This window comes from Coturnix japonica, chromosome 15 (genome assembly GCF_054131305.1).
Source record: "Coturnix japonica strain WE chromosome 15, WE-NBRP24, whole genome shotgun sequence".
Classification (NCBI taxonomy): domain Eukaryota; kingdom Metazoa; phylum Chordata; class Aves; order Galliformes; family Phasianidae; genus Coturnix; species Coturnix japonica.
The window spans coordinates 7,097,728-7,113,277 of NC_140677.1; the positions used below are offsets into that span (position 1 = coordinate 7,097,728).

The 15,550-nt window shown below is 42.6% G+C and overlaps 1 protein-coding gene across 2 annotated transcripts in view; it reads right to left on the reverse strand.

Moving 5' to 3' along the window:
• PTPRG (protein tyrosine phosphatase receptor type G) overlaps window positions 1-15,550 on the reverse strand; it is a 367,775-nt gene that overhangs the window by 99,844 nt on the left and 252,381 nt on the right. For both annotated transcript variants that reach the window (XM_015875220.3, XM_085516326.1), the window contains one exon: window positions 5,687-5,753. In XM_015875220.3, the coding sequence (XP_015730706.2) occupies window positions 5,687-5,753 (67 nt within the window). The remainder of the gene's footprint in view (window positions 1-5,686; window positions 5,754-15,550) is intronic.

The window sequence follows — 15,550 nt, forward strand, 5'->3', positions numbered from 1 at the left end:
AAGCTTGTTCCACTGGAGTAGGAATTCTCCAGGTTTCACAAAATCTAACCTATGGCAGAGATACACGTGGAATCAGGGCTACAAGGCACAAGGAGACTGAAAAATGCAGCATGTGCACCAGTGACTGGGGGAAACAGAAACAGAGAGGGAAGTTTGGAGAGGAAGAGGATCATGAAGGGAGCTGAGCCCTGGCACCTGCAAGATGGAGTGGGGCAGGAGCAGCCAGAGTGTGTGCAGCACATCTGCTCCAGTGGAGCCTGAGCAACACTGCACCTTCTCTGGCTTCAGCATCCCTCTTTCCTCAGCAAATATCCTCAAAACCCACCAGCAAAGCACGCAGCTCCTCCTCACTGCAGGTGCTTTGTTCACATTCATCACCAACCTACATTCAGCCACATCTTACAATCTTCCTTCCGTTAGCTTGACTTAGTTTTTCTGTGCAACATATTAATAATATGTCAGCTTGCTGGTGTGTGCTCAGCCATGACCAGCGCTGCTTTTCACAGAGCAGACAGGTGAAGGACCAGAGATTTCTTAACACTTCCATCATTTATTCCTCTAAATGATACAGACCCCTGCTGCTATGCGCAGAGCTGCCCTACATAAAGGTGTGAACTTATCACCTCTGCTCTCATCTTCATTTCCCACTTCCCTCCTCCTTGCCTCTGCTCTGCAGTAACCGTGTCCTGGCCCCTTTCACATGGCTACTCTGACTGTGAACACTAGAACAGATCAGAAAACAAAAGAATATATCCAGATCCTCCCCAGGGAAAAAAAAAACCAAATGCTCCTCCACATTTCCTTCTCACATCATGCTGCTCTTCCTTTGATGGTCTTTGTTGGTCCAAATTGGGTTTCTGCTTTCTTCGAAGTTTTACTTTAAAAGCCAAAGTCCCACGGTAGCAGATCTTACCCTCACCCCTCTTCTCTGCCTTTTTTCCCTGATTTTCAGTGCAGAATACAAACAGCTTGTCAGGCGGCGTTATGGTTAAAGTTAAAAACAAAAGGAAAAAGCTGTCATGCTGTTAATGTTGTTTTCTTGTTATTATACCTTCTGGTGTGATAGATCCACAGGGTAACTAACACCATTTGGATCACTTCCTCTTAGTGCTGATTTATTTTAACAGGTTATTTGCTGCCTTTTGCTTAGGACAGATGGAGAGATGTGCAACATCTTCATTCTCTCTTCTTCTTCCCCCGTTGAAGCAATTGTGTTTCCATTATATTTTGGTAGGTTCTCCTCAGCAGCTCCTGAAACTCTGATGGTCACCATCAAGCTGCCTGAACACCCCTTGCCCACCTTGAGTGAGAGTCAGGCTCACACCCTGCTTCACGCTAAGTTTCAGCACTATAATAATACAACAGCAGTAGAAAAAAGAAATGTATATTTTCAAACACTCTTTTAGATAAACAAAGGCTCCTCTCTACCCCTCACCCCAGCCCACGTTCACAAACAAGCAACAGATGCCATCGATTCACTTTGTACCTTTGCTTTTGATCTGGCTGCTCTTTGATTTTCACTGCTCACTTTTGACAAGGAAGGGAATAAGAGCCCCATTTCTGTGACATTAATAGAAGCTTTTCTGCTGCGGTAATTTATTTGTGTTTTGCTAATAACTTTGTGCTGATCCGTGTAGATTCTTGGTGACAGACAGAGAGAACAGCACAGTGTGACAGAACATGCTTGCCATCAGCATGAAAGGTTTGCCATGAGCCTGTGGTGCAATGGGACTGAGCAGAGCACCTGGGTCCAGGCTGGGAGAAAGCAGGAATTGCCTTCTATGAGAAGACTCGTTTTAATGCCTTTCAGGCAGCTGGTAGGAACAAGGGAAAACCATCTCTAAGGGGCTTACATACAAAACAGTACCAAAAAGGGCAAGCCGAAGACACTGGATGTGGGCAAAAGGGATGTTGGTGTTTTAGCAGCTCCACCCTGTTGGTGCTCCTCTGGGATACTGCTAGAATGTGTGGCAGATAAAAGCCTCTGTAGCTATTTTAATGCAAATCAACAGTGTAAGACATAACCTGGTACTTCATGTTCTGGTTCCCACAGGGGCTCTCTCTGAGTGAGGCCTGGGAGCCACCTGGCTCCTCACACAGCTACAGCTCTGCCTGCTCAGCAGCACAAGGAAGAGTGAGGAGCAGGAAGGGGCTGGGGGCACCCAGCTGAGCACACCCACACCAAAACAGGGGCAGCTTTGTAGCATCACGACCAGGCTGTGTGTCCTTACTCAACAGCCTGCCCTCACCTGGGGTGCTCCATCCCAGCAGCACCAGCATAGCTGGGGGCTTTTCTGCCAGCTTGTACGATGAGAACAACATCTCAATAGCTGAAATACACCCCCAGTGGTTGCAATGGAAAGACACTGTCACGCTGGCATCAGAAAACATGCACCATGCTGCTGCCTGAGCTCCATCCCCACCGCAGTGAGGACAGTGCACTCCTGTGAGCCCTCGGCAGCCCTGTGGCATGGACTGCAGCACAAGAGCAGCAGGGCCCTGGCTGGCAGGAGGTGTGACTAACCCTTGGCAGAGCACAGAACAGAAAGCAATTTTAAAATCATCAACAGGCAGCTGACAGCTCTGAAAAGAACCTCCTTGTCGTTCGTGTGCCTTTACAATGCTCTGTGAGGGCGGACGCGGGAGTTTGGGAGCAGCGGAGCGATGGGAACGCTCTATTCAGCAGGAGGATGTGAGGCAAGCCCCAAAGCTTATCACTGATCCAAACATTGTTCGGGTGTATGGGACCGCTGTGGTTTTCCTTCCAGCTAGGAAAACTTTGTATGATTGCTCATGTAAAGCTAAGCTTGATGTGACATTAAGATTCTAGAAAATTATGCCTGGAGATGAGGAAATAAAGTGAACTCTGAGTTGCCACTAAGCCTGTATTGATTTTTATGCGTACGTTTCTCTGTCATTGTTACTGAGCTGGTGACACTGTGAAGGGCGCAATTATTTATGTTCCATCAAATTAGTAAGTAAGTCAAATCCCTGACGAAATTTCAAGCAAAAAAAAATGCTTCCACTTTTTGCAGAAAGTCCTTCTGACATTTAAATTGTCTTCTTACCCCTGGAAGGGCACTTGAAAATACAGAATTTAATAGAAAAACTGAAAAGCTATGCAAGAAAAATGATAAATGAGATAAAAGTTCCTCGGTAGCACCTTTATATGTAACTGAGGGTTATCTGAGCTGCTGCCATCGCAGGGACAGAGTGGAGTTTATGGTGGAGAGTTCACACTTATGGACAATCCTTCTAGCAAAGCCCAAGTCAGCAAGGATGCTCTATTGGTCAGAGGGAGGGAGATGGAAAAAGAAGAAAATCTTACTTAAATAGGCATGTTGCAATAAGATACACGGCAGGAGCAATGTCAAGGGGCTGATGTTCTCTCCAGCCGGAGGATGCATAAACACAGTCTAATTTAAAAGCAAGGTAGTTATCTCAGCATTCAGAGGCATTCCTGACTTCTCAACATAGGGATGCGCCTCTGTATTGTGATGACCACCTAAAAATAATGTGGGAATGGAAATATTATAGAATACAAAGAAACTTAAGGGTTCCATTTTGCTTTTCTCCAACTTCTTTTGTCAAATCCTTGCTTGACTCAACCACTCTGTTCAAAACCCACAGTTTTCCAATGTATTTCAGCCAAAAAATCCATTGCTGCCCTAAGGTCCCAGATGAATGCGGCCAAATGGAATACAGGAAGAGTCTTCTAAGATAAATTCATAAAGATGTGCTCACAGAAGATATAAGCAAATTACATCACGAAAAGAAAGATGTCTGGAATAAAAGCTCACATCTTTACTACTATTCTAGATAATCAGATTAAAAGAGAGATACGACATAAGAATTCTTTACTGAAGCATTCCTTCAATATTTAAGTAAAAGAGAACAATTTCTCTGAGCAAGTACTTTGTAGGAGGAAATTCCCTTACTTTACCCACAAAAAGAGACTTAAAAAAGGCCTTTAATCAGAGCCTTTGAAACAGGAAGGAAAGCAAGATTTTCCTCTTTTTCTTCCTTAATGTTTTTAAAAGGAAACTAGCTATTGAAATATATCAAGCGATTTCCTCTTCTTGAAACACTATTACCCTTCTGTGCATTGTGAGCAAAACAAAAATAAATGCCTTTTATCCACCCAGATTTTGCTGTGGGTAGGCAGCGCCAAGACGGACTAATCATTACGTGGTCAAGAAATCACAGCCTTGGGACTGTGTCACATCTTACCCAAACGATTATTTTTGGGAATGGAATAATACTTTCAGGAGGCACTGGTGTGATTACCCACCACTGGCTATTTCAGCTGCAGTGGTGAGGAGCAAGAGACAGAGCACAAAATATGATGAGACGGTTAAAAGGGTGCAGAACTTTGTGGAGGGTGGAGTGGCTTGAAATAGAATGCAGGTGGCTACGAAGAGATCTTGGTCCAGTTAAATGGCAGCTTGATTTCAATGTCAAATTACACAGCCACTGAAAAAATCTTTGCAGTCCAACTGGTCCTTGCTTTACTTTCGCCAGCTTGTTTCATTACCCACTGGGAACTGGATAATAATATATCTATTTTTGTGGAAAGCAACAGTGTTTTTTTGGTCATGTGTGTTGTTTTTATTTCACAGCACAACACTGCAATTTATGAACAGGAAACCCACAGAAAATTCTCAGAATGAAGAACTGCATGGTATGTTATCATTTAACCCCTGTTTTTCACTTCCATTGGATTTATTAGTGTCCCCAGCTGCAGTGTTAAATGACTCTGAAAGTAGAGCAATTAATCCAAAATCCTATTTGTTTTAATCTAACACTGTCGACCAGTTTCAGGTTTGCAGTCAAGAGAAAAAAATGTTTGTTAAGCTCTACAGCACTAGCTAATGTCTAAAGACAATCCTCTGAAAAAGTGCAAAGATGTTTTATCGCAGCACTATAGATGGGACGGAGATTTATTAGAGTACTTAATACCATTCCAGCAGACGCCTTTTGAATTACAATGAGATTATTAAAACTTTACAAATCATTATATTAAAACCTGACAAGAGTACTTTTGGAACTGGAGCATCTTGGTGTCGTCGCTAATGATGCATTACCTGTGATAAGGCTTCGGTAGAATTGCTAAGTAAAAATTGGTTATAAAAGTATAAAATATATTAATATTTATTTCAGTACCTGCTATAAGTTCAAGGATAATAGGTTTATATGCATCAGAACAGTCGAATGATCGTATTTATGTCAGCATTAGAAAGATGTTCGTCTGCTGCAAAGTTTAATTAATTTTCACAGATAGTTAATTTTCTGTTTCATTATCAGCTCCCTAAATTTGAAAGACAAATAATTTATAAACAAACAAAAACTTCAGAGAGGAATATTTTTAGAGCAAACTGAAGATAAATAGCAGGAGTGAAGTACTAATACGAATGATATATTGTAGTGGGTTTTGATTGATAACTTACGCATTGTAGAGCACTGACTGAAAAGAAACAGATTGTTTACTGTTAGCCCCAACCCATTTTCAGGTAACAAATGGCTCTGGTCTTTACCAATCAAATAATGGCTGTAATGCCCTTAGACATCAGTGAATGAGGAATGTGCAGGCTCACCGTGTCCTCCTATGGGTGACCTGATCCTTTAAGGACAACATCCCTGCCCTTCTCCCCTTTCCAGCAAGAATAAAGTTTAAGCAGCTACTTACCATGATGTACGACGCCCTTCAACCCATGGATAATGGGATCCAGTGCAGAATTGTCCCTCTGACTGACCTACATGCAAAGGATACAGGATTGGTTACATCTATTCTGGCATCAGACAGAACAGTCTCAGTTTAATCTTCTGAAGAGAGGAAAAAAAGATGTTATCTAACAAGCTGCTTAGTTCTTGCATGTACAACGGCTCCTCACCAAATGCCAAAGATACACAGTATAATCAAATGAAGTAAGGAAGGTTAAACCAGAAGGCGGCATTTTCTGAATTCATTAAAACATTAGCAGCATTATTACCCAGCAAAGCCTAAAGACGGAGATCTGGTATCTCTCTGGCAGCTTCTCCTTTCCTAGATGAAAACTGATGTTATAAACAGAAGTTACCCAAGAAGAATCCACCAGTACAGGAATAAATCTGGTGACATCTCTGCCATTAGTAAAGCTGGACCCCTCTCAGCCATAACAGCTGGGCCCTGACATTACTACTCATCTACCTGCAACACTGCCGAGGCATTTACAACCAGTAATGCATTTTTTAATTCCTTTTTTAACTGTTTGCATTTTCAGAGGCTTTGGAGGAATAACTTACAATGTCTGTAAACGTGTCCCATTACCCAAAGTACTTACTAATTCACTTCTGTGAAGTAAATTCAGCATGTACGTCATTCAGGTATTACTTCTGTCTCTTATTTTTTGCCCCCAGTCAGTATCAGAAACCTGAGCACCATTATTGGACAGATTGCTCCCAAGGAGGAAACAAATCAACTGCAAAATGGCTCCTGTGCTTTCCTGCTTGCCCATGATCTCACATTGAGAAGAAAAACAGAGTTTAATCACTTTCTGTCCAGATTTTGACATATGAAGGAAGGAGTGGAGCTAGAAGAAGAAAACCACAAGAGGAACTTGTGCCCAGCAGGGAACAAGCCTTCAGTGTGAAGCACAGAACTGGCCCGGAGCGTGGCTGCAGGACAAGGGCATCACTGACTGCAGCACATACAGAAATGTGTTACTGTAAGAAAAGTGTGAGTATGGTTTTTCCCATTATTTTCCCTCACTGCTAATAATAAATCCTAGAAGTGTCATTATCTTTTTAGCCAACTGCATTAGGAAGAACAAACAAGCAAAAAAAAAGCCTCCAAACCAGCACACCCCAACTTTCTTCAGTTTATTTGGCCTTTGAAATACACTAACATGCTCATGACACATTCTTGTGTTCATTTCCAAACAAAAATGTTTGTTTTCTTTTGGTGTTTTAAATGGAAATTGAAGATCCTTTTCTCATCACAGTACTTCTATACTCACAACGATCAGGTAGGGCAAGATCTGCAATAAAATTATGAAAGCAGCAGCAGTAGCTTTGAAATATATACAGCTTAGATGTTACTGGCAATAATATTATTAGGCCCAAAGGCTGTAAGCTCTTTGAAGCATGAACTTTTATATGCCCAAAGGGGTGCTCTGTACACTTTGGACTCTGTATAAATAATAATCACAGTACACTGAACCCAATGACCCACTTTGTAGGTTCTGTCTGGCTTCTGGCAAATCAACAGTAAACACTTTAAAAATGCAGAGCTGTTGGAAGACACGTTCTTGCATCTTTTCCATTTATTTGGGTTTCTCCAAGCCCCAGCCACTAAAAAAGAGAAAGCAGCAGTGGATCTGAACAATGCTTCGTTTATTGCTGTTTAACTGTTCGCTGTACAGAGTTTTATTTTGTTTGCTTTGTTTTCATCTCTCATGACAGCTACCACCAGTTCAAAGAAAGCAAATAGATGGAAAGAAACCTAAAGGTTAAAATCGTTCCTATTGGGATTTTCTGTCAAAGTAGATCAATTCTTAACCTCAACCTTGGCAGCACCCCTCTAATCTGCTGAGGTGGTGTGCCTGTATAGATCTAAGCAATCTTTTGGATAACATACTCTGCAAATATGTTGTGCTCTCCAATAGCATGAAATCGAGAGTCACGTTACTTCTCTGGGGGTGGGAAAGCATATGCTGCATGCATCTGTAATCATGTTTTCTCTGAGGGTATGGGGAGTGGGATCTCATGTTTCTCTAAGACTCCCAGGCAAACAAGTGCCACTCGGGGAGACTGCAGTTCAGACTTGCTTGGGATGTAATCTTGTTTTCCTTGCAGATGCTTTTCTCCCTTTTTTAACCTTTACTTACACACTGCTCTCCCACATCTCACTACAGCCTGAAAAGGATCCTGGCAAGGCCATTCAAAAAGTGCTAAAAAGTTTCCTCGTTTTGTGGAATGGTTCAGGCTTCAGAGCAAAACTTTTCTTACATCTTTTTTTCCTCAAGATCTGAAAAGAACATTCCTTGGATTTCCTCCCCATCTCCTTTTTTTTTTTTTTGGTTGCATTTTTATGTATCTTTTTTTTTTTTCTATCTGTGTTCATAGAAAAAAATAAGCAGGGTTTTGAAACCCAGAATGTCAAACTCTATCCCAAGTGCTGTATGTCTGTGGTTTAACTGGCCTGGAGCTACCATGCTGGTTGAGATCAGAGATTCAGCCCATATAAGGATCCTGTCTCTGAAAACAGCTGAGACATAAAAGGAAGGCAAAGGAAAAAGAAGGAAAAAAGAACAAGTCTACTACCACCATTTTTTTTTCACATATAATGTGTTAAGGCAGTGTATTTTTTATTATCTTGTGAATAGATTCAAAAGGACAGCATGGATTAATGGGACAGATGGAAAAGCTACCTGAAATTGCCCTAAGATACTCCCAGCATCTCTACCACTAATGTTGTTTCCTGAAGATGATGCATTCATTCAAAGCAAACACTCTATAGGTCTGCAGTAAACAAAACAAATAACGATTACTTGTATCATTTGTAATAACAATGCCTGTAATCCTCTTCAGCAGAAATAAATGGGTAACTCTCATGCTAAGTGCAGGGGAAAATAAACATGGGAATATCATTAAGCACTTTCCTATGCTAAGAGAGCTCTCCCCACAGGGTAAATATGGGATGAAGATGACACGAGGAAGCCCAGATTCCTTGTTTATCATACCCTTTGGGTGACTCCGATACCTGGTGCACGTGTCATTCTGGTACAACGAACAGCTCGCTGTTAAGGCAATGAATAAAACAAGCACTTGCAATGTAGGAAAAGGTCGTGCACAAGTGACCCCATTCTGCAGTCATAAAACAGAGACGTTCTTCAAGCAAAGGCATGGTGGAAATCATTACCCTAGACAGGCTGCATTTACTTACAGCTCCTGCACCTAATGCGGGCACTGAAAAATGATTCATTCCTCAGTTAACAACAAGGTTGATCAGTCACGAACTCTATTGACAAGAGCGTTAACACCTTTCAGCAGCACGACCTGCCATCCCCTGCTCGCTGCTCCCAGAGCTGGCAGGGCAGGAGCAGAAGCAGGGCAGGAGCTGGGCACTTCCTCAGGATAATGCTATCAATACCCAAAGAAGAAAGTCCAAAGGAAAATGCAGAGCAGGAGTGTGACAAGACAGGGGGCTGCTGATGCCAGCATGGTGTCAAGCCATAACATGTGGAAACAGACTTTGCAGGGCAAGGTACTACCACAGAAAGCCCCGCAGTACTGAGCTCACTGTGAGTTAAAAAGCAAATTAAAAAAACAACCCCGACAGCAAACACATGGGGAAAAAAACCCACAAAACAAACCAGCAACAAAGACAGTTCACATTCTCTATCACTCTTTCCCTGTTAAGAAGCTGATGCTCACTGCTCGTCTGATTATGCCATGGAACAAACCCAGAAAGTATTGAAGTCTCTGATGTCACAAAAAAATCTGTGACCACGTGTTATACAATTTGAAATGTGTACTAAATTCATAGGTGAACCACAGCCTGTCTTAACGCTGGAAGCAGTTCAATCAAGCAGGAAAAACAAATGTCAGGCAAAAATGTGGAGTTTACAATGACTTAAGGAGAAACAATGAATAAATAAAAATCAGAGGAACCTCCAACTGAGCACTGAGGCAGTTAAAAGGCCACATGGCTACCCCAGATCTAGCTTTAGAGAGCTCTGTCCAGAAGGAAAGTGTCCCTCCAACTCCCCCCACTCCCCATTGCTTTGGGAGCCTCACCAAAACCAGGTTACCTTCCCACCAAGCAATGCGCTGTAGGCCGAGTGAGCAAAGCTCTCTAATGATCACTGGTACCTTGCAAAAAAGTAGGTGAATACTAATAGCCTGAACAGCTCAGAAGTCAGGAGTACAATGTTCAGTTAAACATATACTTAAATGGGTCTACTGGATTGAAGAAAAGGGTGTGGAGGAAAAAAGAACAGAAGAAAAACCTTCCATTCTAAGTGATATGAAATACAAATTTCTCCCTCATTTCCAATGAAAAAAAAAATCTGGCATTTAGACTTATTAAACTGTCATAAATTTGCAGCAACTGCTTTCAAGCTCATTAAATGGGTTCACAGACAGTACTGCAAAGCATCTCAAAGCAAAGGAGAACGCCATAGCCGGCTATATTGAAAGGTGAAATGACATGCATTTTGTGCGAGTCAGAGGAAAATGAATGGCAACAATTTTGTGATACACTACCTGAGCCTTTCCCCTCAGAATAGTGATATAATTTACTTTTCTCTCCCACTGCAACATTTGGCCCTTGACTTGGAAACTAAATCTTCAATCTATCAAGCCTTACCCATCTGCTAAGTAAAATGGCCAAGACAATCTGCATGCCTTGAATTTGATATAGCCAGCTGCTCCCAGAGCGTGGTGGCATTAACATCCAGAGACCATCCTCTTGTGCTGTAAAGGATGGCGTCTGCCAAGGATGAATGACTGCATACTTAACAGTGGCAGCTGAAGCCAGTGACAATGGCTGACACGGAGAGATGCCAATGTGTCAAACTCTACTTTCAATTACAATAGTGAAAGTCAGGGGCAATATTCCCTCTCACTGCATGCCTTCAGCTCCCATTCAGCTCATGGTTAAGATGTGCAGCTCGCTAGTCAAATACTCGTGTCTCTGAACACACTGTACAAACAGCTAAGGAAAAAAGAAAAAACAAAACTACTATAAATTAACTGGGTTGCAGAGATTAAATTGTCCTATAAGGTTTCAGGACAATCAACATGGTTAAACAACTTATTCCCTTATCAGCGCGGTACTGCCGGACAGATGCCAGCCCTCAACCTCTGTGCTACCATACCTGATTTGCACTGGATAGAGCAGAAATGTGTAGAATTCCAGTAATGCAAACATTATCTCACAGTGTGAACATATTTTAACATTACAGCAAAAAAATTACAAAAAATTCAAGATAGTCACCGACAAAAGAAATGTTTCTCAAAAGGAAGATAGTCGGCATATTGCTGGTGAAAGTCTTCATATTCTTGCTTGCCTCTGGGGTCGAATTATTTTATAGCCAGCTAATAGGCTGAGTACTCCTAGTCCTTCTGAACAATCACGCCTTATCCCTGCACTGGTCTGCAGCAGTAAAAAGGATACACATCCTGGCTTAGCGGAACGCACCCTTTTGCTCTGCACACAGCCCATTGTCTCACCTCTCTCCGCTCTCCCTTTTGAAGTCCACATTGTAAAATCTGGCCATGGATAAATATTTAATTTCTCAGATACTTTTGAATAAGAGGAAGTGAAATATTTCAGATGGATCTGGAATGTGGATGAGCTGATATAAAAGAGTTTACATGTACTTTGCTTTGAAATGCAGTGGGAAATATTTATTAGGACTTTTGCTGGGAAAAATGATGGGTGAAAAGGGATAGAGGACAAAGCTGCAGCACGCTGAGTTATCCGTGGAGGCAAGAAAATGCCTACAGAGCTCCCAGCACAATGACAGGGTAGATTTGGTGCTCTCAATTTTTCACTCTCACAGGCACCAAATGATCCAAAAACGATCCATTCCTGCTCCTCCACAGATGATATTTTCTTCCATTCAGCCCTCTCTCCCATATGCTGTGATTGCGCATCTCCCATAAGAGTTGATGCAAAAGGACAAACCTGGCCGAGAGCCCACAGCCTCATGGAGGTGAGCTGGGAGCCAGAAAGCATCCACTGCGTAACTAGTGAACTGCCCGAAGTGTGTCCTGCAGAATGTCTTCATAAGGGAAAACATGAAATGGAAGCAGCCCCCTTAATACTTCAAGCTGCTGGTCATGTGTAAAATCAGAGAGAAAACAGGTACCCAGGCAAGATGTGACACTGAACCTTATGCAGGCACATGCACTATTTCACACAGACAGTGCCATGACCTTTGATTTTTTATTTATATGTGTATTAGAGCTGCGCTTGCCTTTGCCCACAGCAACTGATTTCAGGATCAGTGATCTGAAGGCAAATTCTGTTGGGTTAAATCTGGGTTTTGGCTTTCAGGTGTTAATAACCCTGATGTGAATGAAAATATACTGAAGACACAGAGGTGCAGATGCTGGCAGAGGGGATGTTGCTGGATGTTTCATTGACTGTGTTGTTTGAAAAGAGGGGGGGAAAGTTAATGAGTCTTCCAATGATTATTTTAAATAGAATAATGGGTGCACATTGATCCTTCTAGCTAATTCCACTTTGAATAATACATCATTCTGACTGAAAGCTCGCTAGTGATGTATTAACTTCATATTTCAGCACAGCTTTGGAGGGTGTCTACAGTGAGATATTAACTAGCAGTGCCAAAGAGAAAGCTGCACTTCAGAAAAAGGAAAAAAAAGAAGTCCAAAATGGCTTTAAAAGCTATTGAGCTGACTTTGGGGTCAGGTGTTCTGGCTGCCCCCCATCTTCGTTTGAGTGCAACTCAGCCACTTGTGATGGATGCAACCACAGCTCCTCTTGACCTCAGCTGGCTTTGAACCAGCTGCATGTGGTCCCGAGGGAGTTTCAGACATCCTTGGACAAGAATGGGACAAACCAGGCTGTAGATTAGCAGCGTATGTTTTCTCTGTCCTCTCACTACTCAGAGGCTGAGTCAGTTTTGCTCAGCTCAGTTTATGTGCATGCTGGGTTTCTTTTCTAGCAGTCAGAAGCATTGATCAGGTTTTGCAGTGACTGGTGGGTGCACCTGGCTGAGCAATGCTTACAGCCTGCCCCCAAACATTACCTCCATTCACTACCACAAGGGCTGCAACATCCAGGATGGTAAAAAGACAGCCAGCAATGCACTTTCTTTTTCTATGCCACTCCCCTACCTACTTTGACTCACACCAGTGATACGGTAGACTTGTAGGCATTAATTTCACCAAAGCATTCTTGCACTTCAAAAGCACAACACAGCTAATTTACTTTAAGTGAATAGAACATTCAATTAACAAATTGTTGAAAGATCTTAATAAGCATATATCTAAGAAAAAAAACAACAAAAATCAAAAGATACGTGCAGCCCAAAAGCACAATCTGATAAAGAGCAATAGAATATTGAAGACACCAAGCTCTATAAAAGACAAAAATGTAATTGCAGCACAGAGGCAAGACAGCTTCAGCAGCAGATTCTCAAAGCCAAGAAAGCTTGATTGATAGACTGTACCATCTGCAGCTGCGCAAAAAAAAAGGCAAGAGTGGCTGTAAGTTTATTTAAAGCAATTTTGGTGCACTGAGCCTACTTGTTCTCCTCTGAGAAAATAATATGATTTCTTCATAGAGCATGTAAGTCTACTTATTTAAGCAGTAGTGTGCAAGATCTCTCAATCCTACCAGCAGTTCAGCTGGAAAAATGACACACCGGGGGGTAACATTTTATCAGGATGGAGCCTATTTCATAAAAACTGCCATCAGTTATAAACTGCTCTCACCATCCGAGTTAAAGAAAACAAAAAAAGTAAAAAAAAAAAAAAAAAAACAAGTAAAGTTTGGTCTGCTTTAGAGTTTCCCCAACCTGCCCTGTTTATAGGAGTTCTTAGGTGAAAAGATAATAATCACTGCGACCTAAAGGAAGGAAGAAAATGGAAAGGTGTCATGAGTGCTACAGGCCAGATCGGCACACAGCACCCACTCCTTGGGAAACAGCTTCACATGTTTGGAAAGGCTCCGCTCAGAACTGTGGAACCAAGAAGGGCAGATAGATAGCCTGCATTTCCTTCTGCTCCTGGATTGAGTCTGGGAGAAACGTGCAAATATGAAAGAAAAAAAAACAACAAACGTTCAGTTTTGTTGTTCCCCTCTGAAAATAAAATCTCGGTTGGCTACACCAGAAAATAAAATATGCTGGGCAAAATGTGTAGAGTGGAAGGGAACAGCTCAGATGGACATTTCTAATGCCAGCATTTTGCAGGAGCCTGTAATATAATTGCTCCAGCTAAGCTTGCCTCGGACACAGCAGAGATTTCCAGCCTTTTTCCTCTCTTCCAGCCACCAAAGGATTTTGGTGACTGAGGTCACAGTAATCTCCCCTTTAAAATGAAGAAAAGGATTTGTCTCAGCCTCCCAACATCTCTCTTTCATTCTACATGAAAAGTGCCCATTTTCCTCTCTCTGGTTGTTGCCCTCAGCTCATTTCCCCATGACTGCAGCAGCAGCTCTCTCCAGCCCGCCAGCGCCAGATGACTCAAGCCGGCATCTATGAGTCACAAACACAAAGGATGCAGAAATGTCAATTAAGTTACACAGCCACTTCCCCAATGACAACCACACCTCAGTTCACAATTAGATTAGAAAACCAGTGAAAACAAACCGTCGTAGGGCAGAATTTTTATCTCCTGCTCGGAAACACAAAACTCCAGCGTGGTTCTCTTGTCGCTCCTTTTGGCTCAATTTAAGTAGGCTGGTGTGATCTGATCCCTGAAACTCATGCAGGAGCTACAACAAATTTCCTTTCCTACATCTAATGAAGCTGTGGGCTGGGAGTCTTTGTGGTGCGAGAACCCAATTTTAGACCAGTGGTGATCATTAATAGCTTTCCGGCATAGGAGAAGAAGTGAGTCTGTCAACTGTAATATAGTTTTGCTCCCTCTGAAGCAAGTTCTTGGGTTTTTTTTCCTCATCTTATGTAAATTTTCAATGCCTTTTAACTTTGTGCAGATGCGTGCAGCTTTTCAAAATGCCAGGCCCTCGTTCCGTTCAGTACTGGCGGTACCCAAGGTAAAAAGCACCAGCTCATCCTCAGCATTTCTCTCACACCTCCGCTCTCATTTCTGAGCCACCTCCCTCTCCCATCGCCCACCTGCCACATCCTCCTCGCTCCTTCTTCCCACCCGGGGAGCTGTTTCTGTCTCCTCCAACATTACAGTCTCCTCTTCCCAAACTGTTCCAGATCACCCCCTCAAGATCCCTCACACAGTTCTACCGTCTCTCCTTTCCTCTTCCTGCACCATCAAGAAATCCCTGTGTCTCTTCCCAGATATCTTTGCATAGAGGACATGAAGCAGCCTGGTCAGCAAGCGGGCTAGGCCCAAGGAAACTAGCATTACAGCAAAAAGGGCACAGTGCCTACCTGCAGAACTGCCAAGGGCACCTCTGCTGGAGGGCAGGAGGTGGAGGTGCACCCAGAGACATCCCTGAGCCCGGGTGGGTGCCAGCAGCAGAACCCCAAGGGGAAGCAGTCCTCACCTTAATCTTCTTTAAACCACTAAACTAAGAATGGCAGGATGTGGCCCTCACTTTTCATCTCAGCTGCTTCTACGCTACTCATGTTCCTGAAGCATCAGAAGTATAACTCAGAAAACCCATCTTATTTCACTGGTGTTACCCTACACACAACAGCGAGGATCATATGTCAAGCTGTTTGTTTTTCACTTGGTAAGAATGACCCAACAACTCACTCGGTTCCTTACAAAAACATTTCAACAAGTACCATGGCTTGTGCTGAGAGGAAATGGGGAAATTATTGTGAAGGGGAAAAAAAAAGCACTTCGAATACAAGTGCATTAAAAGCCTGGGAAACATTGAGTTTGTGGC